General features: G+C 31.1%; 2 protein-coding genes and 1 long non-coding RNA gene across 6 annotated transcripts in view; 1 reads left to right on the top strand and 2 right to left on the bottom strand.

Annotated features, from left to right (window-relative positions):
- LOC141454783 (uncharacterized) overlaps positions 1-5,140 on the top strand; it is a 28,530-nt gene extending 23,390 nt beyond the window's left edge. For all 4 annotated transcript variants that reach the window (XM_074129379.1, XM_074129377.1, XM_074129378.1 and 1 more), the window contains one exon: positions 22-5,140. The gene's annotated coding sequence lies outside the window, so the exon portion shown is untranslated. The remainder of the gene's footprint in view (positions 1-21) is intronic.
- A 994-nt stretch (positions 5,141-6,134) lies between these two features.
- LOC141454785 (tubulin beta-1 chain-like) lies at positions 6,135-25,205 on the bottom strand. Its single transcript, XM_074129384.1, has 8 exons — positions 25,029-25,205; positions 12,091-12,199; positions 9,636-9,862; positions 9,420-9,548; positions 9,094-9,293; positions 7,511-7,710; positions 6,889-7,142; positions 6,135-6,690 (listed from the first exon to the last, which is right to left on the bottom strand). The coding sequence occupies exons 1-8, from the start codon at positions 25,083-25,085 to the stop codon at positions 6,523-6,525; spliced, it is 1,344 nt and encodes a 447-aa protein (XP_073985485.1). The 5' UTR covers positions 25,086-25,205; the 3' UTR covers positions 6,135-6,522.
- Positions 23,483-25,022, bottom strand: LOC141454791 (uncharacterized). Its single transcript, XR_012458972.1, has 2 exons — positions 24,816-25,022; positions 23,483-24,743 (listed from the first exon to the last, which is right to left on the bottom strand). It is a non-coding gene; the product is annotated as an uncharacterized lncRNA (long non-coding RNA).
- Positions 25,206-25,577: the final 372 nt, after the last annotated feature.

Genomic DNA, 25,577 nt, shown 5'->3' on the forward strand with positions numbered 1-25,577 from the left:
GTTTTTTTCTTTTCTTTGCAGAGACTAGATTTTCAACCCTAGAAGAATAAGCAGCAAATGTTGAGATTATATTGGTAAGCTTGAGCTCCATTTAGACGCTTCTCTTCTTGATGAGAAGTTAAGAAATGTGAATTATCCAATTACAGTGCAAAGCGATTTTATTATTCAGCATAATTAATATATCTAAATCAAGTAGCTCAATTGTAGTTTTGAGCTGTGAAAACAAGAGAATTTATTTAAAGATATAAAAAAAAGAGGAAGCTTAGAGATAAAAAGATAGCGTAGCATAATGACTTGAATTTCTTTTCTGTATTCAAAACGAAAAATATAAAATTTATGAGCCCTATAAAATATTTATCATCGATCAGCAATTAAATTTGAAAATAGCAATATAATATAACAAAGTGTACAAGTTATAAAAGAGGTCTGTAATATTTTTTTAAGCCCCCCAAAAAGCTTCATTTGGAGCCCTCGTTATTAGATGAAATTAATAACTTAAATGTTTTTCTGAAAACAAAAAAGGAAAAAATAATCGTATGTAAATAGTAATTATTTATCGAATTATTTAAATAAATTTGGAAACTTTCGAATTTTCCAAAAAAGTGAATTCTTTGTAAAACGGAATTACCTAGTCCTCTATTATTACTGTTATGTTTATCTTTTTTTTAACTTGTAAATAATAGTAAACATAGCACATGAGAGATAAATGTTGTTTTTACATCTGGCCAGGTTTTATTTTTTTGCTTTTTATGTTTTAGTTTGCTTTTAAATAATTTGAAAATAATAAGCTATCTTAAAAGAGGAGTAAGTAAATAAATAAACTTTATTGTTCGTTATTGTTTGTTTAAAAGTATCTATTTTTTATTTGTAAATAGTTACAAGTTAATATTAATTTAACAATATTTATATATTGTGTTGTTAGTCAACGGCTTTTCGTTTGCTTCTTAATTTTATTGAATAGTGATAAAATGTCGCTTCCTGAAATGTATAAATTTATCTTGAGATTACTTGCCGCCATCAGTGCTCTCCTATTGATCTTAATTCTAGATGATGGGCTTTTCCTTTAATTTAAAAATAGCATTAAGCATTTAAACTTTTTATTTTTGATCACTAGATTATTTATGTTCATTAGTGAAGAAAAAGAAAAATTCCTTTATTTGGTTGGTGGTTTATTTTTTGCTTGCATCAAAGAGTAAATATAATGTCATAAAAAAAAAAACTTTAATATAGTAAAATGTTACATTTTTTGTTAGTTCTGAAGGTACTTTAATGGGGGTATTTTCTGCCAGTGTGCTCTGTATTTTTTAATTTGTTTTGAAATCTTAGAAACCCCAAACTTCTTTAGACGAGGCATCTTTGGATTCCTGAAAAATGAGAAGTTTGTGTTTCAAAAGTCAGAAATTTTTTCCCTGTTCCGTCAAGTTTTTTGTACATAGTTATTTGTACAGACAGAACATTTGGACAGCAATTGATGAAAATAAAGGAATTATAAAGATTATACTATATGTCTCATCTCACATACATTTATCAATAAAAACGCACTAGAGAAAGGATGGAAATGTTTGAAGCAAGCCAGGCGCCTTTGAATTTACAGCTCAACCAATTTGTCGAGTAGAGTGGTTACTGACCTTGATTACCTTGCCCAAGGCATTACTGTACTGGGATGACAGGAAAACATTACCTGAATATTGTGGTTTTTTGGTAGAGATTTCAGCTGAATATTGCAGAAAACTCTGCAAAAACCAAGCTTGTAAGTAAACATTAGACTGGATAAACCGCTTTATAGATGGCAAACCAGGGTACGGAAACAAAACTTAATTGGCAAAAATTTATCTGTTATTTTATCCGTGGTAGCATATTGCTCGTTCTCTTTAATTTTGAAGTTCCTTTGAATTATATAAAAGAATTATGCTAACGCATATAAAACAAAACAAAAAAAGATGTAAGAATGGTAGATCCAATCGCTTATCAAAAACATAAAAATTACATTTTTCCACTTTCCCTTATTTCATTACATTTCAAGAAGCAACTCAGTTTTTCGTGACCTGTTAGTTTGATCTTTTTCATGACTTAAAATATCTTTGAGTGTACGCCATCTTAATTTTTTCACATAACTGAAATCGTAGTCTGCTTTCAGTCATAGTTGATTCACAGCTGATTGTAAGCAGATGTTTGTAAAAACATATGTATATCTTTAGAATTCCTTTTAAAATTAGGACCATTTTAATTTACTGTTATTATCAGTGGTCATCCTTACTAATTTCATCATGCTCAAATCACCGTTAAACTAAAGTTATATACAAACAATTTTATATTGTATTAGGTTTTCTAGATTTGATTCTCGTATATCTAATAGGAAGTAAAGTTTGTAAGTTTTTCTATAACTCAGTACCTCGGAGGGAAAAGGCACCATGTCCATTTTTTTCGATTTTCAGATTTAGGCATCATTTTACAAATTTTTTGTTGCTCTTTCTAGAGGTGTAAAGCACTGTGTCCTATGTTTACTATTAAGCGATTTATTTATTTTTAAAAAGCACTATGATACTTCATTGCTTAAGGGTAAAAGGCACTACATGGGCATAAATGTTTTTCACAATGGAGATCTAAATAAAATATTTTAAAATATGGGAGTTAAAGTGGCCGTACGTAATGTAATAATTATGGTGAAGAAGTACAGGAAAGAGTATAACCGGAAAAGTGGAACAAAAAATGAATTTGGAAAAATATCTTTATTTGGCTCCCCTGTAAAATTTACTTTTTGTGACATGGTGCCTTTTCCCTCCGAGGTACAGAACTATTTTTGGATTGAATTTTTGGGTTCGTTTGCCAAAATAATTTGCATATTAAGCGTTGTCTCACGCCTTCTTTTTATTTAGTTTATTATTTCTTTTAATTCTAATTTTGATGATATAAAGCTATATTATTTATGAAATAATTATGTCCACCCGGAGTCTCTTTTTCCGCTTCTAAACGCGGCAAAGAGGCTACTAAAAAAGTCACCTCTCTAGCCTGCAGACTCTCGATCACATTCTGTTCCGAAGTTCTTAGGGAACAGTCTAATTAGTTAATCACCTTCTTCCTTCCACTCTGACTTCATAAAGAGACCTAGCGATCCTGTTCTCGGACATTCTTGTTATATGGTCACTCTCCTCACTCGAGATTTAGCTTTCAGGTTCCAAAAAAAAGTTTAAAAAAATGTTTTGTCATTTGTATGTTTTATTATCTTTGGAGTGATTTCATTGGGTTCCTGCTGACTTCTCTTTTCTTCATACTGACTAATGCGAACTATTATTTGTTTTCTGTATATTCTTTTTATTTTCACACCGCATTATTATTTCTCTCTACCAGCTCCCTAAGAATTCTTTTTTTGTTGCTGTTTTCTCTGACAGCAACTGGTTTTACTGGTACGTGCCTCAGTTATATCACTATGAAGTAGCTGCAGCGTGGCCCATGTTTTATGCTTCGTTCCTTTTCTTCGTTGACAATCAATCGTTTTATTTAAAACTGTTTTCGTTCAATATATCAACAAACTAAAATTCTTGTTTGAGGTTATTAATTAATTTAAATTTCTATTAAAAATGTAATAATAAAACTTGCGACTCATTATAGTTTTGGAGACAAGTTTATCCTGCAAGCTTCTGGAAAAAAAAATCAAATGAATGTTTCAAATAAATTTATTTCATCAAGATTTAGGAAACTGGTTTTTGAGAGTCCCAATATACATGTTTAATAATTATTCATTTAGTTTGAGAATTTAATTCTTCGGGTCAAAATTTTCATGTTTATTGGGGCAAACACAGCCTAGGTTTTCAAGAAGTATCACAAAATTAAACATCTATCATTTCTTCTTTTGGACTCAACTCATGCAGGACAGTGTAACTAGGTGATTTGCCGAGAGAGCATGGTCCACTTAACAACTGAACTGGCTGGCGGACTCGATACCTCCAACAGCAAAGTCTCCCAGTCAGAATAATTGGTGATACTTAAATGCAGCTAATTATGTATATAATTTTTATTTACGATTGAAACATAAAAATGATTGTTCTTGAACTGCTAACTAATATCTGATAATCTGATGGTTCTAAACTATTTAGTTTATTATTCGTGTTCACTTATCTCCTTTTCTTTAATCGTTGATTTATCAAAGATCATTAATAATTCATTGATTTATAATCTCTAATGATAGTATATTTCATGGGCACATATGTACTTTCGATAAATATGACAGACTTTTAAATTCATCTGTTTTCAGTAAATGATAAATCAAAGACCCAAGTCTGTAAGTTAGTTACAAGTAGATTGAATTTGATTATTTAATCTAGAAGCCTGTGCCTTAAGAATAAAACAAAATAATAAAAATCGTGCTGCTTTCCTTTATGGTTGATTCGTTAATGTGGAATTGGATCTCCTTCTAGGGCGACAACTAAGGCTTTAAAAAAATGTCTAATAAAAAAAATCTTTATAATTTATTTTATTTTCATTATATACAGAATATACTAAGATCTTCAGCGCCTGGACGTTAGTTCGCCTAAGTTTAAATTCGTAAAAAATAACGATGTTCACTCTCTTCAATTGCATAATGTGCAACTCTATGAATGTAAACCGAAAACAGATCTTTCTAGAAAATTTGGTCGTTATAAAAAGATATAACCCTTCCTGTTAGAAATGCTTCTTACTTGATAAGATTGTCTAAATATATATTTTTTGCAATACTAATTTTATATTAAATTCTAATTGAAAAAAAGGAATTACCTACTTCTTAAAAAACAAATATAATAATACTTGTATATTTATTTATTTAAAAACAACACGGATGTGATATAAATGTATAATTTATAAGAAAATTAAATTAATTTTAATAAAGTTATTTATTTTACTAGTTTTATTCAGTAAAGAGGTATGGATGCTTAATACTATTTGTCCCGGCAAATTTTGTGGCTTTTTGTTTTTAGTTAATTTTTGTTTTAATTGAAAAATGGTATAAATTAGTTTTTTTAATTTTATTTAGATCTATCTGCTCTTTGACTTTTAGCAAATAAAAAGAACTTTTCCGAAGCTGTAAATATGTTCGAAATATTTTTTGTTTTTTTAGCAGATACATAATGTACAAAATGGTATAAAATATATTTATAATTCAGGAGTACTTTAATTAAAAATAATAATCCTGATTCGATAATAATTTAAAAATAAGTAAAAAAGCACACGTATTCCAGTTGCTGCAAATTATAAAATGTGGAATGTTGTGGAAAAAACTGTAAAATTTAAGAGCAATATGCGTTTAATTAAAAATTTAGGAGCCATTTTGAGCATTTCATGTTTTATTTACAGATATTATGTAACTGGGCATCTCAAGTTAGATCGAGTGCCTGTTATGAGATATTTTTCAAATCCTTAGAACTGATAACTATTAAGAGTAGCATTGAATCCGTCCTCACTGGTAATAAAACCACGCGATTGTTTGGTATACGACTGGATCAAGAACACCGAAAGGAGTTGGGGCAGGAGTAAAGATTGAGGACACATGGAAGAGGGCATTTTCCATACGGAAATCTATGCAAACTGAAGATACGTTCGGTTCAACCTTGATAGGGCCTATCGGGATCAGAAGATGTCATTCTTTCTGATCGTCAAATTGTCATTCAAATGCTGAACTGAAGAGTTGTCAACTCATAGTTAGTCTGGGAATGCCTGAGCAATCTTATTGAATTAGGCAGAAATAAGGTAGTTACTCTGCTAATGGGTGCCGGGATATCTTGCATGAAGAATGAGTTGGCCGATGCCCTGGCAAGGCAAGGAATTACAACCCTGTTTATGAGGTCTGAACCCTTGTATGGTTTTCTTGTGTCTTCTAATGCACTAACATTACTAAAATCCACATCAAAACAAAGACAACATTGGCAACGAAATAGAAATCCACATTACAAAACCCTATCTGATTCGATTTAGCTAGATTTATATACGGTACACATACATACATGAGAAATTATGTTTATGAGGTGACTAACACCAAAAAATGACATCTAACTTAACAATGGATATCACGAAATTTAATTGATATTGCTGATCAAGCATTGTTGATGGTTTAGGATGGTCATACGATCAACTTGGCATTGTTTCAGAAAAAAAAAGGTATATCTCAGTCATAAATTAACTCATTTTTATTTTTCTTAGAACAATAATATAAATATATAAAATTATTCAGTGCCAATAATACAGAATATAAACATTTCAGCTTACAATACTTTTTTTTGGTAGCAGCAAAGGGCAGTATTTAGCAAATACAGATAGAATTTGAAAACAAACAAACAAATATTCAGCCGACTTACACCGATCATAAGCCAACAAAAGTTAAACAAATACAGTCAGAAGTCTCTCTTATTGATTGACAAACATTCATGTAGAAATTGGTCTTTTTTTTCAGGAATTAAAAAGCAGTTACAAAACGTCGGCAAATCCAAATCAACATAAATTTTAAGTACATGAATTCAATTCGTTTCAATTTTGTGATTGATTTTTTTAAAATTAATTTTCATCAATTTCTTGTTCTTGTTCTTCATCAAATTCAGCTTCTTCATCAGCTGTAGCTTCTTGGTACTGTTGATATTCAGAAACTAAATCATTCATGTTAGATTCAGCTTCAGTAAATTCCATTTCATCCATTCCTTCACCAGTATACCAATGCAAGAAAGCCTAAATGTAAATAAAATATAAATTTTATTATTATTGGTTCATCAATCATGAGAATTTTATATCCGCTTACAACTAAATTTTAAAGAAATCCTTAGAATTAGGATAATCGTAAAACTAATTTTTTATTGAGTTTCTGTTCCTTTATTGTTAATAAATTAGAATTCTAATATTAAAACTAGAGTATACAAAATATCTTACCTTTCTTCTAAACATAGCGGTAAATTGTTCCGAGATTCTCTTAAATAGTTCTTGAATGGCTGTGGAATTGCCAATAAATGTAGCCGACATTTTGAGTCCTCTAGGTGGAATATCGCAAACAGCTGTCTTCACGTTATTTGGAATCCATTCGACAAAGTATGAGCTATTCTTGTTCTGAATATTTAACATTTGTTCATCAACTTCTTTCATCGACATACGACCACGGAATATGGCAGCTACTGTCAGATAACGTCCTACAAAAGGGGAAAAGAGCTTGAATCCAAACTTTAAACAGAAGAAAAAAAGTTACATAGAAAACAAATTTATTTTATATGAAAACCCACACTTTTTTCACTTACTCCAGTTTTCCTAGTTGTAAGTTACTACATACTTAGGCTTTCAGCAAATTCTAAATTCTACCTAAATTTTACTATACACAGAAATTCCAAATAATCTCTAAAACCCTTCTAACATCAATTTTCCATGAAAAATTTAAACTGAAAGACTCATTTAAATATTGCCCGAAAGCAAGAATACAAATAGAAGTTTGTGGAATAAAAAAAACACCTTTATTAGAATATGTCTAAAATCCTTCTCTTCAAGTAATAATTTTAAAACTTACCATGTCTAGGATCACAGGCGGCCATCATATTTTTGGCATCAAACATCTGTTGTGTCAGTTCTGGTACAGTTAGCGCCCTGTATTGTTGCGAACCTCTAGATGTTAATGGTGCAAAACCAGGCATGAAGAAGTGCAAACGAGGGAAAGGTACCATGTTAACAGCTAGTTTTCGTAAATCTGCGTTCAATTGACCGGGGAACCTATTCATTAAACAGATATATTTGTTTAGATGGTAATTTTACCACTCAAATATATTGCAATGTGTTTTTATGAAATCATTGCAGGAAACAATTCTAATATATGATTCAACAGAATGCAAACTATTCTATCTTAAGACGCACCGCCGACGCTCCATTTTAAACACACTAATCACACTCGTCATTAAGTGCCTTCGTTTGTCCACACAACTTCTTGTACAACGAATTTTACAACCTACAACCAAATTCTCTCCTTCAAACTTATTCGAGAAAACATCAATGTGATCTTAGCGCCTTGGCCAAAGAATATCTAATAACTTTAAAAGAATAACTTTTACAGGGTGGCTATCCACGATTAATCCACTCAATTACTGCTTCCTTTATGTACTTAAGTTTTAGTTTTATTTAACGTTTAGTTTTATTTAATATTTTTTATTTTAAACTGAAGAAGTTTTTAATGAACTAGAACCTTTACACAGAGAAAACGTTTTGAAAAAATAATGTAGCACTTTCTAAGAACCATAACCGTAAAAGTTCAAATGAAACTTTTTTAAAAAAAAAATTACTAATAAAACGTTTTTAGGGAAAACATTTAGGAACGCCAAAAATAAGGTATAAGACAAAAAAATAAGGTACTATGTCAATCTAATCCCTCGTACCTTACAACTGTTATGCTATTATTAAATATGTAGAGATCTGGATAATCCGTTAATGAAGGATCGATCCTTTAGAATACCTATACGTTATACCAATACTAAATTTTTTGTGCAAATTAGAGTGAGCAATTAAGTAAGTACTTCTAATATAGTACATTTTTTTTTTTTTTTAACTACTATCCTCAGGGAACGCAGAGGTTAGTTGGCAGTTAGTTTTTTATTAGCATCATTTAAAAAATATATATATTTTAGTCACTAACTCAATAGTTAGAAGAAACAAAAGTATTGTGTTATTTAAAAGTTTTTAATCATCATCTGCAATTAATCGGCTGAATTCTGCAGTGATGTTTCTCGTTTAGGAGAAATCCTTTCAAATATGAGAGAATGCAAGAATTTATGTGACAGTACCAATTGCTATTAGAAGGAAGTGATCTTTGACAACGACGTTCCTTTCTTACAAGGCTGTTTCATTTTTGTTAATTAATTTCAAATGTCCCTCTTTCATTTTATTAATTGATTGCGCTTCTTTGAAAGGATCCTGTTTTCAAAGAAATTTTATAAATAGTAAAATAAAATCGAAAAAATGCACATCCTAGTTTTCTACATCGCCCCAACTAGTTCTGTACACGAACCGCCAAAACAAGTACAGTGTTCAATAAAGATATAAATGTTGATTGAAATAGAAAAAAAAAAAATCTTCTAGAAACAGATTGGCAGAGTAATAACTAACCTAAGGCATGTAGTAACACCAGACATAGTTAGTGAAACCAAATGATTTAAATCGCCGTAAGTTGGTGTAGATAGTTTTAATGTTCTGAAGCAAATGTCATATAAAGCTTCATTGTCTATACAGTAAGTTTCATCGGTGTTTTCAACCAATTGATGAACTGATAGTGTAGCGTTGTATGGTTCGACTACTGTGTCAGATACCTAGTAAAAAAAAGGATAGCAGTTTTGTTTCATATATTTAAAATGTTTGTTAATGTTACAATCTGAAGCAAGTCCAAAACATTTATTAGACTCCATGCAATAAAATTCTGAATAATTTTTTTTTACTTTTGGAGATGGAACAACAGAATATGTATTCATAATTCTGTCTGGATATTCCTCTCTAATTTTGGAAATAAGCAGCGTACCCATACCGGATCCAGTACCTCCTCCAAGAGAGTGTGTCAGTTGAAAACCCTGTTAAATGAAACACACATTACAAGAAATCATTCAAAAAATATTAATTAATATGCAATTATTAAAAATAAAAAGCTATTAAATTACCTGTAAACAATCACAACCTTCTGCTTCTTTACGAATAACATCCAAAACTGAATCAACAAGTTCAGCTCCTTCAGTATAATGCCCTTTAGCCCAGTTATTTCCAGCACCTGATTGTCCGAATACAAAATTGTCTGGTCTGAATATCTGACCAAATGGACCAGATCTAACGCTGTCCATAGTGCCTGGTTCAAGATCCACTAGTATTGCTCGAGGCACATATTTGCCTCCTGAAAAAAAGAAAGGAGGAATATTAATCGTTTAATTAACACATTTTTAAATTGCACAAGTGAAATTTTAATTGTATGCCCTCCCATCAAGCATTCAACTTTTGAATTAATAGTACATTGTTGATTGCCATTTTTTTTTTAATGGTATCAGTGTTTACACTATTAACCAATCAACAACTGTATGTATATTTAGCAATAACTGGCTGGTAGGTTTTCAAATATTGTAATGTTTAATAAATTCTACCAAAGACGAATACACATAGATATTATTTGAAAATATTATCTCCTTAAAATAGAGGGGAACAGTGCAATATCTTGAGATTTCGTTAAAAAACTTTTCTCTTTCTATATTATAATTAGGGCAAACCATAACCACGTGTTCAAAATCCTCCGTCTCATTACATCTCCTACAAAGAGGAGAGACCAATTTACCTATTCTAAACAAATATGACTTACAAGTACCATGGTTTGCTCGCATTCTATTTATTATGGTAACAATTCTTTTGCCAAAATAACCATCTTTAAACCATACTTTATGGTTAAACTGTGGCACCATGGTTTTGTAAAATAATTTTTCCATTATTTTTCTTTTTAACCAGCCCTTTAAATCTGATGGTGGAAGAGGGATCGCTAAATACTCACCATAACTACTGGCTTCCTTAGCAAGTAAATCTACAGTTTCATTATTAGAAATACCACAATGAGCTTTGCACCAACCAAAATTAATGTTCTTTCCTAGCTTTTTTAAATTTATAAGAGCTTCGGCAATGTTAATTATTAAATGATTAGCTGATGCCAACTTCCAATGATACAGGGCATCTAAGACGTTGTTTGTCATAGATGTCAGATTTATCAAGAGAGTTGTACCTTCTCAAATATTGGCTTAAAACCCCTCGTAGGGATTCTATCGCCTAGCGCATTCTAGAGTAGGTTGTACATAACTAAGTGCAAGAAAACAACACGGACCTATCGTATGAGTTAAAAAGGGAATTAATTTGTTTAGCTTTGTGACACAACGGAGGAAGGTTCTAAAAATTGGTTCTCACACTGCAGGCTCTTCCAGAATCCAGGTTAATGCCAAAGATCCTAGTAATTTCTGGGAGATATCTACAAGATAGGAACGGGAATGAATCCTTGCATTTCATTCTGCTCACATCTAATTGCACCACTTTCGTGCAATTTTACTAATAGCTCTGCTACAATCTTATTTCACACCGTCTACCGCATGTAAAATTGCCTTCGAATCAATACCAACCAATAATAAATATCAAGTAGAAATAGAAATATCAAGAGAAAAAGATGCTTTTAATAAAATTTAATCCCTCAAAGCCACTCCAACTTACCCTATCAGATTTTCCACAAATCTCAACTTTGGAGTTGAACGATGTTGACGTAATTATAGGCCGTTTCAACTACTAATCTCTGGGATCATTTTAAATAATAACTGTTCTTTTATGAATATTTTAGTAATAAATGGAAGAACAGCTAAGAAGATGCCTTACTAAGGAAAGCATTACAGAATATTTGGATGATGACAGTTACCGCAAAGCTCTCCCAAAAAATAAATACTGCGATGCAGTCCACGCCTTAGAGAACTCGATATGCACATATAAAATAGCGCACCTATAGTGGTACGAGCCCTACAAAGGGGAAAAAGATTCCTGATTTGGTAAGCCTGTCTACCTTCTTCTTTTCCAAAATCCCCAAATGACTCGACACCCAGACAAGAAGAACATTTTATAACATTGTAAAAGCATTAGGTGAAAATACAACAGTTTATTGCCTTCAACGCAGCCTTATTATACAAAGAGCAAATCTCTTTTTTTACGTAGAATCGGGAAGTAGTCAGCCGCTCCAAACTTTCTCTCCTTTTTAGATCCATTCCAACAAGGAGGGACAGGTAATTCCTAGTCCCCACTAAAGTTTATTTCAAGGTAGCCTTTTCCGACATCTGCGAGGTAAAAATAAGAAGAACGAATTGAGAGAACGGAAGTAGGAAAGGGTTACCCTGTTCCTACAACAATAGAAGCCTGAATACTTATTTATTCGCCGCCTTATAAATACTTGGAGGACACTTAGGATGCATTCTTCTCACTATCCGAATTTGCCTAATTTGTCAATAAAATAAAAAGACATCCTTCAGGCAATATTACTGAATGTTTCGTTCATCCTCTCAGAATGGATTCCTGTGCAAGGAGGTTATAATTGATTTTTTTGTTTATATTTACCTGATGCTTCATTGTAGTATACATTGATTCGCTCTAGTTGTAAATCGGAATCACCATGATAGGCCCCAGTCGCGTCGATGCCGTGCTCGTCTGATATGATCTCCCAAAACTAAAAATAATAAAAACAATAACAGTACATTTTTTATTGTACGTGAAGAAAATTGAAAAACTTTTGAAATTCTGTACTACAATACTCTTGCAATACGATCATTATGTACTTAAATTTTAATTTACTTTTTCTTTTTTGTATAAGGTAATCCCAGAAGACCTCTAATTTATGTTAAGATAGGACATTGTGTTCCTCTAACCCAGGATATGAAATTATCGTCCATTAAAGTCAAAATTCAAAAGACAATGGAAGGAAACAGAAAAAAAAAGTGGCTCTTCGCTTATTTACAAACATACAAATTAAAAAAGGTAAATACTATTGTTGTCCTAATATCTCTCTTTCGCAACCAAAAAGTCTTGGAAAACTGAATAGTCTTAAAACTGAAGATTTGCTGTTAAGTTTGAAATATTGTCATTTAAACTGAAACAAAATGGTTCATTACTTTTTTTTCTCAACTGGCTCTCGAAAAGTGTTTTCTCGGAACAGATAATACTCTCGGAAATAAAAACAAAACGCAGCATGCACGATTTAAAACAGGACCTCTGAGTTGCAAAATAACTAAGCACTAATTCTTCCCTTTTTTTATTTTTAATGTTAGTCTTAACCTAGTTATGTATACATTTAGACTAGAAGAGATATCTTGAAGGACTTAGATCGCTCAAGGCCTAACTATAAGTTAGCGTTTAAAAAAAATGTTATTGATTAAATAATATGAAATGCTATTTGCAATAATAATTATTTATATTTTAACATTCTATTACAAATATTAAAACAGTATTACAAACATCGGATTAAATTTTTAAATTTAAATGTTTTTCAACAGACTTTCATTTTTCATGTTTTTAGCTTCTTCTTTCTATTTAACTTTATTTGATCAAGTAGATCAAACAAGTACCTTACTGCTTATTAACTAAGATTGTAGCAAAGGATGCAAAAGTCACAAGACAGTAGTGATTGGGCTTTTTCTAAATTCAAAAGTTACTTGATTGAATTATTATTTATTACACTAAAGATATTTTGAATAACTAAAGAAGTTATTGTCAGTTAAGTAAACATTTGAAATTATTCTTTTAAAAAAAAGTTACCAGTAAGCGAATGTTTTCAATAAGTTATTTTTGTAACTTAACAACTACTTCAATGAGTCGCAGTAAAAAATCTAACATTTGGTTATTAAGTAGTAAAATATACTCCACACTTTCGCTGTGATGATATCTCAAAAAACGCTAATAAAAAAAAGCATTTAAAGCAAAATTCTAGCCTGCACGATTCATTCTAAAGATAACGTACGATACATCTAAGTAGCGGACCCCTTTGACTTTCCTCTCTATACCAACAAAACTTCTCTAAGTCTCTACATAATTGAGTTAAAAGACAAAGCTACATCATCTCTTTAATAAAACACAAGTGTGTGAATGTGGTTTTTGATATATGGACTGCAATAGAATAGTTAATAACAAGAATTCTCTTATAATCATTTTACAATGAAAGTTAAAAATGCAAGCTTGCATATTTTATTTGAAACTATAAATAGAAACATTGCTATTTGCTTAGTAGGCACGTAATTAAAGATTCTATAATCAAAATAAAAAATATTTTAGGGAAAACTAATCACATATTTTGTTATTTCATAATATAAATGAAAATAAAATAATGACCTAACCTAACATGGTTGTTAGTAGTAAAAAATAATAATCATCATCATTCAACAAGCAATGCCTTCGTCAAACTACCGATAGGCGGATAGCAAACATACTTTACAGTAAATTTCTTTTATTAACCATTAAATATAATCCAAGGCATAATCCAAGACTTCTTTATTTTTTTAAAAAAATCCACTGTAGAGATTAATAACTTTTGTACTAGATTTTAAAAATCTTTTACAATTTTTTAACACTTAACTTTTGTAATTTTAATGTTTCGTACTACCCGTGAAAAAAGTTTTCTTTCCTATTCGGCCCGGAGGCAAAAATTGTTGGCCTGACCTGAACCTGAAAGTGTTAAAACTGATTCTATTCTATTACCTAAACAGTAAACTGAAAGTGCTAAAACTGATTCTACTCTATTACCTAAACAGTAAACTGAAAGTGCTAAAACTGATTCTATTCTATTACCTAAACAGTAAACTGAAAGTGCTAAAACTGATTCCATTCTATTACCTAAACAGTAAACTGAAAGTGCTAAAACTGTTTCTACTCTATTACCTAAACAGTAAACTAAGAGTGCTAAAACTGATTCTATTCTATTACCTAAACAGTAAACTGAAAGTGCTAAAACTGATTCCATTCTATTACCTAAACAGTAAACTGAAAGTGCTAAAACTGATTCTACTCTATTACCTAAACAGTAAACTAAGAGTGCTAAAACTGATTCTATTCTACTACCTAAACAGTAAACTGAAAGTGCTAAAAACTGATTCTACTCTATTACCTAAACAGTATACTGAAAGTGCTAAAAACTGATTCTACTCTATTACCTAAACAGTATACTGAAAGTGCTAAAACTGATTCTACTCTATTACCTAAACAGTAATAAAAGTCTTACAAAACTTCTTCATTCAATAATGTCTCTATTGCCATATTTCCACCCATATAATTCAATAAACCAATTTAATTGCCACTTTAGAGAACCTATTTTTCCATTTTAGATTTTACTTTTTCCTCGTCATAAAAAATGAAAATAATTTTGAAGCACTTCTGAAATATTATTTTTTAACATAAAAGGTATGGTGAGAATATTCGCAAGACTCTCTCCTCATGAAATTCCTAAAGTTTTGAGTATTTTTAATTAATCTCTAATTGCTGATTTATATATAAGTATATTTAAGTGATATTTGAAATATGTATATTTTTAAGTGGTAAAAAAAAATTACTAATTGATTTTACAAATCTGAATAGTTATATATGTATTTTTTTTTTCATGGAAATTGATACAGAGAGAAATGAAATTATATCTTATCGATCTCTATTAATATGTTCAAATATTTCAAGTACGGCCGCCAAAAATATATATTTCCACACTAATTGACTTCAATATTCTTTTTAAATTCACAAAAAAAAAAGCAATCAATTTTTTTATAAATTAATAAAGTTAGAGGAGGCCCAATTCAGCCTTCACTAAAGAAAGTAAACTTTATTTAGGCCACAATCCAATAAAAATTTAAACATGGTCAATATGGCCGTAAAGAGTATTGAGTAATAATAGCTAACTAGAACACCAAGTTAAATAATTAAAAAGCCATAATGGAGAGAATCTATAATCTATATTACAACTGTTTTTTTCAACCTTAAATAACAATAAATAGTAAGCTAATACTATATTTTGAAATTTCATAAACTTTTAAGTATTAGAAGTATAAATATTTCCCCCCTTGGTCAGACTATACTAAAAGGGTATGTTGTAAGAGGATGTAGAAAAAAAAGGGGAGCGTAACTAAAATAGGTATATCAAATACGGAGGGAATGAGAGTTTATTTAGCCTCGAAGCTCCTTAGTTTAGATGAGTAGGGAGAATAAGAAACCAACTAAATACTATCTTCATAACAATGATGTAATAGAGAAATGATAGCTCTTTTCTTGCCAGAAGGAAATAATTATTAAAGTTACAAATAAGGTCTCACTCCTGTTCTTGAGTTTCTACTTGGTAAACTGGTTTCTACAATAGAGAATCAATACAGGTGCGAATATCAGCCAGTTAGTCTACTTCTTTTTTTGCCAATTTTCATTTTACTATTAAAAAGTATTGATTAAAATTATGTAATAGTTTACTTTTTTTCAGCCATAATCAAATACATGGTTTAGTTTATTTATGTACCTACGCAGTTATTGCGGCTTTTCTCTTCTTCCAGTTAGCCATCGGATTAAACCATCTCTCCGTTTCTCTTGATCAAGCTAAGCTCAATCTGTCAGACCTCTGGTAGCTCCTCCATAACCTCCTCCTCATAATCTTGGTTGTCTCAAGCCTCCTTCTGTTCCTTTTATGAATCAATTGATGGTCATCTTTCAAAGATGGTCACACTATCTTTCTTCCAATTTGTGCTGCCAATATTTTTATTTATTTTCATTTTTATCGAAATATCCTTAGTTTAACCAATCCTGATACTTTCTCCATTGATCTATTCAGTGCATATTATTACTGCAATGAAGTTTTAAGGGATGATCAAGGACCTAACATTAAAAATCCTTACAATAATTGAGCGAAACATTTTTTTTGTACAAACCTTCTGCAATTCAGGCTTTATCTTTCCAATGTTGGTAAAACAGCTTTGAAAGGTCATGTCCCAGATCATGTCTGTCCACAAATTTAGGAATTTCCTTCGGATTACTTCACCCAAAGTGCGTAGTTAAGACTCCTTATTGACCGTACGACCCATGGAAGAGAGATGAACCCATGGTTACATGATACTGTGAATACAGTGAGCAAAACCTTAATGTACGATCGAAGATAACGAACTTTTTTTTCTTTTTTTTTTTTTAAAGTGGTTACTTCAGAAAGCTTCTATTGGCACGATTAGGCCTTAGTTTCGAAGTCCATCCCCATACAACCATGTTTCATTAGCATGGTTATTATCATTTGGAGCACCTGTGCACCTGTTGATTTCATTCAACAATTCCTAGAGCAATGAATGTTCATTCGGCATATTCAAAAATTTTGGAACGAATTTTGCTGCCGCACTTACGTTCCCCAAAATTATTCTTATCGCAAATGTAATTAAGTTCGCAATGCTAGACAATATCGCTGATTTTATCTATCCTGGCCAGATCCGAATTTTCATCTACCAATACAGTTTGATTAATAAGTTTAATTTAAAAATTTTAATCTGAGTTTAGTTACATAATTAACAATTGTCTAGAAGTTAATCCAGTGCAAAGATAATTTGATCACATTTTCATTCATTAATGTATTATCATACAGACATCAAATTGTAACTCATTGAACACTTTCATTTATTGTTGCGTCTATATTTCTTCTGTAATACATTATCATACAGATTGATTTTTCTATTAAACATATTTAAAAAAATGATAGCTTACAATAACACCTGACAGATAATGTTTAGATTTCCATTTTCACCTTCGAACATTCCGATAAGTTTTCCTAATGGAATTAACGTAGTGATAATTAATATTAAGAGTATTTTTTTTTAAATAAGTATTTTATTTAACTGAAAACAATGTAGTCAGAGCCATAACCTGTTTGTGTCTTTAATTTATTGATGCGTTACGAGGCCGTTGTCCTATTTTCATTTAACTGTGTGAAAACATCAATAACCGTTTACAACTGTTGCTCTGTTCATTACTGCGTACAAATATTCAAGTTTTTTTTAAAAACTGTGTGTGACCTTTCATTGTTAGTTAGAATTGGAGTTATTAAATCACAATTTCACATGAAATTCGTGATCTTAACTGTTTAACCTGTTAAGTGTATTTGTCTTGTACACACGTCAAACCAAATCTCTATTACGGTGCGTTCGACGTGTATCCTCGTTGTGAAAAATATAAAATTGCATTAACTATAAAAAATTGAAATTTTAATAAAATACAATAAGAATAGGTATTATTTGGTGGGATGTTTCCTTTATCTTACCAATAGAACTGCCTAGTATTTTATACGTTGGGAGGTGGTAGAGTCAGCCAAATGATAAGTGGTTGGTACATGTTTGGTCTCCGCGTTAGAGATTGGGAATTATGCACACAAATATAGAAGTTCTCATCCCTTCTGCAATGCCGTTTTCACGTCAGATAAAGATTCAGACCTCAGAATGAGCGTGATTTCATTTTGTACAGAATTCAAAAAAATCTCTTTTCTTCCTTGTAAAAGCTCTTGCGTCCCTAGTTAACTAGAGCAATGCATTACGTAAAGCGGTGCAAGATTTTGAATGAGCACAGAATGCTCTGTAATCTCAAGCCCCAGAAATTGCAGAAAAAGTGCTTGTAGTGACGATTATTGTACTATTGTACCTATTACGACTATTGTAAACTTTTGGTTGTTTTGCCCTGCGTTCGACGTGTATACCACGTCATAGTCTGATTTTAATTCCGCACACTGTGGTTTTTTTTTAAACTAAATTCCACGCTTAACTGGTTAAATCTAAGTACAACCAATCAACTTATTGGGTTTTAGCAAATAATTTCATAGAAAGATTATACTAGTTCAAGGGTTTTACACATAATAGAAACTTTACTGTTGTGCTTCATCAATGCATATTATATAAGTAGAAATTAAGAACTTCAGCAAAACGGTTGGTGGTGATGTCTTGCTGTCTAAAGTAAACATATCTATGTATTGGTAGTTTCCGAACCAAGGTTCACTTTTTCACATTCTGTAGAAGTATGGAGGATTAGGACGGACCGTGAGCTCAGTCAACGAGAAGTGAGAAGCGTCTTATTGTAAATAAAATACTGTAATAAATACGTTTTTTTTATCCCAGAGACTTTTAAAAACCATATTTTTCCAGACACTATTCAAGAAGTCCAAAAAAATATGGCATCATGAGAGACGTTACCCTCCTTAGACGAATGTCAGTTTTAGATCCATTCAGATCTTGAAAAAAATGAAGTCCTTACGTCGTTCTAGATGCATTTAGTGTTCAGTTCCGAACTGGTTGCATATTTTTGCAAAAACCAGATGCATACAGGATCTCTGTAATCAATTTGCGAGGAATTACGTACCAATTCGTCGAACTTCAGATTCCCTTTTCCAAAACCTTTCGATTGTTTTTCCAAAAAAAATAAAAGTTTTAAGTCTTCATCACTAAGAAAGGGGGTTCACTTTTTTTAAGTCTTCACAGCTAAGGAATGGGTTTACCTTTCAATATTGAAATTAGTTCTAGCCCTGGGCTTATCAAAAAAAAATCCTGACCCAAAAACACTTAGGGATATTGTCTCTTTCTTAAATAAAGCAAAAAACAAAATTTGCTTAGCTGCTTTAAGCAGGTAATCAATATTCTAAAATAAAAATTATTCACAGATGCAGTGCAATTATTTTTCATATTTACAGTTCATGAAAAATTTTATTTTAAAATTTCCCTAATATTAAAAATACTAAACAAAATACATGACGCATTTGTTTTACATTTTTTACAGTTATAAATGGAATCAGCACTCAATATTACTCATTCCTGTCCTTCCTCATGAGTAAGCTACAATCGATTCTGTTATTACTTTTTTTTTATCAACCTAACCACAATACCTTCTGATAAATAGAAATGTTACTAATATTAGAATCTGTTACAATCTATAAATGAGAACAAAATTAAAAAGAAATTGACCACTCTACTTTTTTTTTTTTAATTAAGCAAAAACAGCGGAAAACAAAGTTGGTTATTCTTTATGGGTAATTCCACGGATCTTCGTCACACTTGAAAACATGAGGGCCGAAAAAATGGATGAAAATATGATTTTTGGATTGTGCTTCTGGACTAGAATTTACCTGAATTTTTTCAGATTTTTTTTTTTCAAGGTCATTTATTGTTTATAACATTTTTTATTTATTAAAAATATGAAAAATCAGAAATTTCAATGAATTTTTACGGCAATTCTGGCCAATAAACAAAAAAAAACATCCCATATAAAAAGTTTGTGTTTTTGTCCAAATTTTTCAAAAATGATATTAGTTTAACGTTTTATACAATATCTTTATTTCTTATTTGAAAAAACACTTTAAAAATCGCAATTCCCAGAAAACGCCAACTTCTATCAGGCTGAAATTTGGCAATAATATTGGGTGTACATTCCAAAAGACACATACAAATTTTCAGAGTGGACCGCCTAGTAATGCTGGTTTTAACGAATTTTTAAGTTTTATAACACTTAAATATGGCGACATCTACAGTTGTCGATTGAAACCTCCCCCGCCTGTTATTTTTCGTATGGCAACACATTGTAGATGGCGCTGGAATAATTGCGGTCTAGTCTGATCTCTGAAAAAGGAAAATGAAAGTTCGGCGAAACACACAGAAGGCAAAAAAGAAAAAAAATGCGAAGAAAAAAGTCGCACGAAAGAGTTTGGCAAGTCGCTCAGATTATAAACATTTAGACCGTTGTTCCAAACCATTCGGTTTGGATTGGCACTTGATCAAGACAAAATTGAGAAAACCCTCGAAGCCTTTGAAAAAAAAGTTTGGTTACCTGGGAGGTCGGCTGTGTAATGAGTGCAGGAAGAAATTGTATGACACAGGTAGGTTTTGAGGTTATGTTTATGGTACACATAGTTACGTTGTCTGTTACTTTATTGTTATCAACATTTTTGCAGACCGAGAAACTTTTCTGTCTGCAAAAACAAAAAGGCCAGCAAATGGAGATCCAAGATGAACGACAGCAGCAAGAAATTGCGGATGATTATGAGATAGACGAAAACGGCGGTTCATTACAAACACAGCAATCCGTTGGAAGTGACAAATCTTTTCACGACAGAAACTATGAAGTTGAAGTGATCAATTCTAGTCTTCTGAATGCAATTGCAGCTTCACCAATCACAAAGCGATGCTTACAGAAGGAGTCACAACATCGTTAAAACAGGCATTACTAGGCGGTCCACTCTGAAAATTTGTATGTGTCTTTTGGAATGTACACCCAATATTATTGCCAAATTTCAGCCTGATAGAAGTTGGCGTTTTCTGGGAATTGCGATTTTTAAAGTGTTTTTTCAAATAAGAAATAAAGATATTGTATAAAACGTTAAACTAATATCATTTTTGAAAAATTTGGACAAAAACACAAACTTTTTATATGGGATGTTTTTTTTTGTTTATTGGCCAGAATTGGCGTAAAAATTCATTGAAATTTCTGATTTTTCATATTTTTAATAAATAAAAAATGTTATAAACAATAAATGACCTTGAAAAAAAAAAATCTGAAAAAATTCAGGTAAATTCTAGTCCAGAAGCACAATCCAAAAATCATATTTTCATCCATTTTTTCGGCCCTCATGTTTTCAAGTGTGACGAAAATCCGTGGAATTACCCTTATATTTATCAGTTTAGCAAGTGCACAGATTATTGAGATATTTGGGTGAGAAAAAGCAAATTTTGTTTTATAAATTGAGTGAGGATAAGTCAGTCAACAAAACTCGAGAAATAAAATAAAAAAACTATTTAAATATATTATTTGGATTAGATGTACTGATTGGGTACTCGATAATAAAGATTTGGACAAAATCTACCAATCTTGTGGTTCTTTAAACTTTGTAATCTCATTGCTATCTATATATCTCATCTATATATTTTGTCCAGTGAAATAATCTTACTGTAGATTTACTGAGTTGAAAACAATGCGACAAAGTAAAAAAAAACCTTGCGAAAATTCGTACATTTGTCTTCAATCCGTACGTCCGCATTTTATTGAAATGACATTTTAAAAAGGGACGACAGCACAGAAGAACTGCTGCGTAAAGTCCGTGTTCTGAAATGGTGAAATAATTTTCTACTAATTTTTTTGTAATTTTAATGAGGATAAAATTCTTAGTACAAATTTGAAATCTACTGAAAGATCATTTTATAAACTTTTACAAGTATGCTGTGCAATGAGGTTATTAAGTTTAAAGAATATAAATGCCATAATAGCAGTTCAAACTTGCGGCCTCTGCCCCCATTTCCTTAATAGTATTCTCCAGAAACAATGTTTAAAAAAGAAATATTTCAGTATTATGAGTATGTAAGAAAATATAAAACAATTTCATGAAAATCTCAAAAGAAGTGAACAATTCCTTTCAGTAAAGATCATTCGAGATTTTGGCCACTAACTGTCCACAGGGATTCTCAAATGTAATAATCTTAAGTTTGAGCTTACCATGAATTTCCAATTTAGAGCTATTGTGGAGAATCTCAAAACGAATATATTGACGAAAAAACATTTGAGTAAATGTGATCGCAAAAAGTAAGAGGAAAAAAAATAGTTGCACTTAGTTATTGGGTAGTCAATAGATTTTGTGGTAATAGTCGTTAAAAATAAAGATACCAAGAGTTTTTTAACATTTTAAGATTCTAGTTGATTAACGGGTGAGGCTGGGTGTCTCATTTTGATGGTAAATCAATGCTGCAACGGAGCAAGCCCTGTTAACGACTAATTAATCGATTAGTAATGAAATCGAGAGTTCAATTTATAAAGATATTTCAAACCCTAAGCCTTCTTGACATTAATTTGTAATATTCAGTTAATAAAACAAATGAAAAAAATTAATTAAACATTAATGTGTAAAATACCGAAGTATTTTTAGACACTTGAGAGCATTATTCAGATTGTTATTTTACATTTTATTTCGATTGTTCATGATTGGTTATAGAAACTGAGTCATAACATGAGTTAGATACTGAAAAATGTAGATAGTATAAGCACAGTAAAGTTTATTTGTACTCTTTATTCACTTATTTTACTTATTATTTATTTATTTTTTCTTTAATTGTTCATGCTGTAAACTCTGGCAGACGGCATTTGCCATTGCCTATATATTATGTTTTTTTCATAATTGTACTGTACAAGTCTTAAATAAAAATATATAAAAAAAAAAAAAAAAAAAAGTTTGTAACTTTAAAAGTATTGTAAATAATTAACAAAACGTCTATTTAAAGGAATTTCAAACTTTTCCATTTCATTTTGGAGTTTTAAATGACTTTTTTTTACTGTCAAACAGTAAAGAAAAGGAATATATAAGTATATATTTCCATGTTTCGGTGAATAACATAGAATAATAACTACGTTCAACTATTCGTTTCAAATCAGACGAGCAAAGCTTATTGTAGCTTTGTATTAACCTATAACATCTCTTAACAATCCTGTTTTATCCATTGAATTAGGTGCCAAACGCTGGCCTGCAGATGGACTATCACAGGTAATCATTGATTAGCACCTTCACTCATAAGGTTACAGCACTTCCGCGAAATGCAACAGAAATTTGATAATTGTACTCAGAATGTAGAGTGTTTTGCTCAGCAAAATTCTTTTATTTCAGCATTTTGTGCCAGCCCTTGTAAGCGATATTTTACCAAATAACCTGTGTTTGAGTTAGACCGCTGTGGCAAGCATCTATCCTACTTTTTAATTGGTTTTATGGGTGTACATATATATATATGTGTGTGTGTGTGTGTGTGTGATCCGACAAATAAGGCAAAAATGTCTCAATCAGGCGATGTATCCAACTGCACCTAGCACGGCGTCTGTTTAAGGATAAAAAGTTTCATTTAAAGAAGCGGGGTAGCTTCATGGAATAAATAAGCAGCCATCAGACTTATCTAACTGAGGATTCCTTCAACATCTAATGAGAGACTTACATTATAAAAATCTTATAAAAGTCTTTCCAAATTATATTTGTTATATTTATCTATCTATTTAATTTTATGTTGTAAAAATAATTTTTATTTCATTTATTTTTGTTTTTTTTTTAGTTTTTAATTTTATCTATATTAGTTGAATATTTCTTTTGTACAGACCCTGAAGAAGGTAGTAAAAATTACCGAAACGTTGGTATAAAGCAAAAAAGTTGTTTTTATTTAAGACCGCACCTCGATATTCACCAAAAACCATCTATCAACAACGGCCGAAAAACCCATAACCAACATTTTATTTAAAACGAACTTCTATTAAAGATACTGGTTATTTAAAGTGTATTTGGATCCCAGTGATGGTTAACCTCGCTGATTTTATCCTTCGGGAGACATGTCCGTCAGAAATATGAAAAATATGCGTGCTAAATCGGATAAAATCAGTGGCCAATAAATACTTTTTAGAAAAATTATGCATTTATTTTTCATACATAAATAACATTAATTATATCAATTTGATTTTAACTTGAGTCTCTTATCCCAATATTAGAGTACACACACACACACACCAAAAAAAAGAAAACTTGAATATAGTCCTACAGATCAATACGACTAGACACCCAGACATGGAGCCACCATGATGTGATGTCAATGCCTTCGGCTGGCGAGCCACAGAAGGGGGTGAATTTCTTCTCATGGGATGAGACCTAACCACTTGATTCCCTTGTGTTAAACACTAGCTTAACCAGCCAACTGGGATAGATTTCGCTGCATACTGCTTAACGCGGTCACGCTAAACACACCTGTTCCTCACAATTCCTGCACATACACTCCTACAGTAATTTCAGCCCCTAATTTTAAATAGATACTTCTTTTTCTTCCCTTAAATCCAGTACACCGATAATAATACACTTATTAAGTCTACTTGCTTTTAAATTCAAAAATATTTATGTTAAAAATGCCCGCTTGTGCAATTTTACATTTTTAATAAAATTTATTAATGTTCAAACTCAAACTTTCTCAGCACTTTAGAGCTAATAGCAAAAAAATTATCAATAAAATCCTACTTGTAATTTTTTGGAAATCGGTAAAAAATTTAGCTAATAGGTAATTAAAATTTAATAAAAATAATACATTACAACGTGTAAAATGGTATTACGGACATCGAGGTCGTACGGTGCAGCGAAAGGCAACGAACCATTACTATATACTACTTAGAAGTGGAGGAAATCTTTTCAACCAAGGCCATTTTAACTTGAAATTTCTGTATTTAGTCACAATAGCTACACCCTGTAAGAATTAGTTATTATCTAACAAGATAATGTAATAAATAAAGCTAAAATATATAAATTACATATTTACATAAATAACATTTAACAGTTCGGGAGTTTAAGAGATCTAGGATGTAGCAAATCAATGGCAAGCCCACAGAACAAATTATGCAAAAAGAAAGTGTGAACGCTCTGAAATCATAGAATATGTAATAATTGGCCGGAGTACTACAAATAAAAACTACTTTTTCTGGACAAGTTTTAGTACAGTGGAAATTCTGTAATTTAATTTTAATCTACATACCTTTGCGCCGATCTGATTACCGCACTGACCAACTTGAATGTGAACGATTTCCCTCATTGTAGTAAATTAGTTTATTTGTAAGCTTTAATGTACGTAATGTTAGCTACGAGCTTCGACTGTAACACCGGCCTGACTGGTCGTCTAATGGACGTTCTCATCCAAATCGAACTGAGACATCGCCCTTGCATCTTCAATTCTGTGTTCTTATTGGTTTTCAACTATTACGTCACTTATCAGTATTGCCAATGTAATAATGATCCAATTTCACCACATTATTTTCCTTTGGAGTTTTTATTGTTATTATTTTTTTATCTTTATTACAGTAAATATATTACAAAAGAAAACATCAGAGCACTATAAAATTTAAAGATCTTTTCTTTCTTTGCCCATTCCTTTTTTTTTAAGTCATTCTTATCATTTCGCATATTTCGCGGCAAATTACTAACAGAATTTAGTTTTGGTAACTGGTAATACAAAATAGCGACTATTCCTGTTATAAGAATTGCAGTATATAATAAATAAATAGATATAACAAATAATTTGACAAAT

Source organism: Rhodnius prolixus, unplaced genomic scaffold, assembly GCF_049639745.1.
Source record: "Rhodnius prolixus isolate KJV_2025 unplaced genomic scaffold, Rpr scaffold_9, whole genome shotgun sequence".
In the NCBI taxonomy this organism is placed as follows: domain Eukaryota; kingdom Metazoa; phylum Arthropoda; class Insecta; order Hemiptera; family Reduviidae; genus Rhodnius; species Rhodnius prolixus.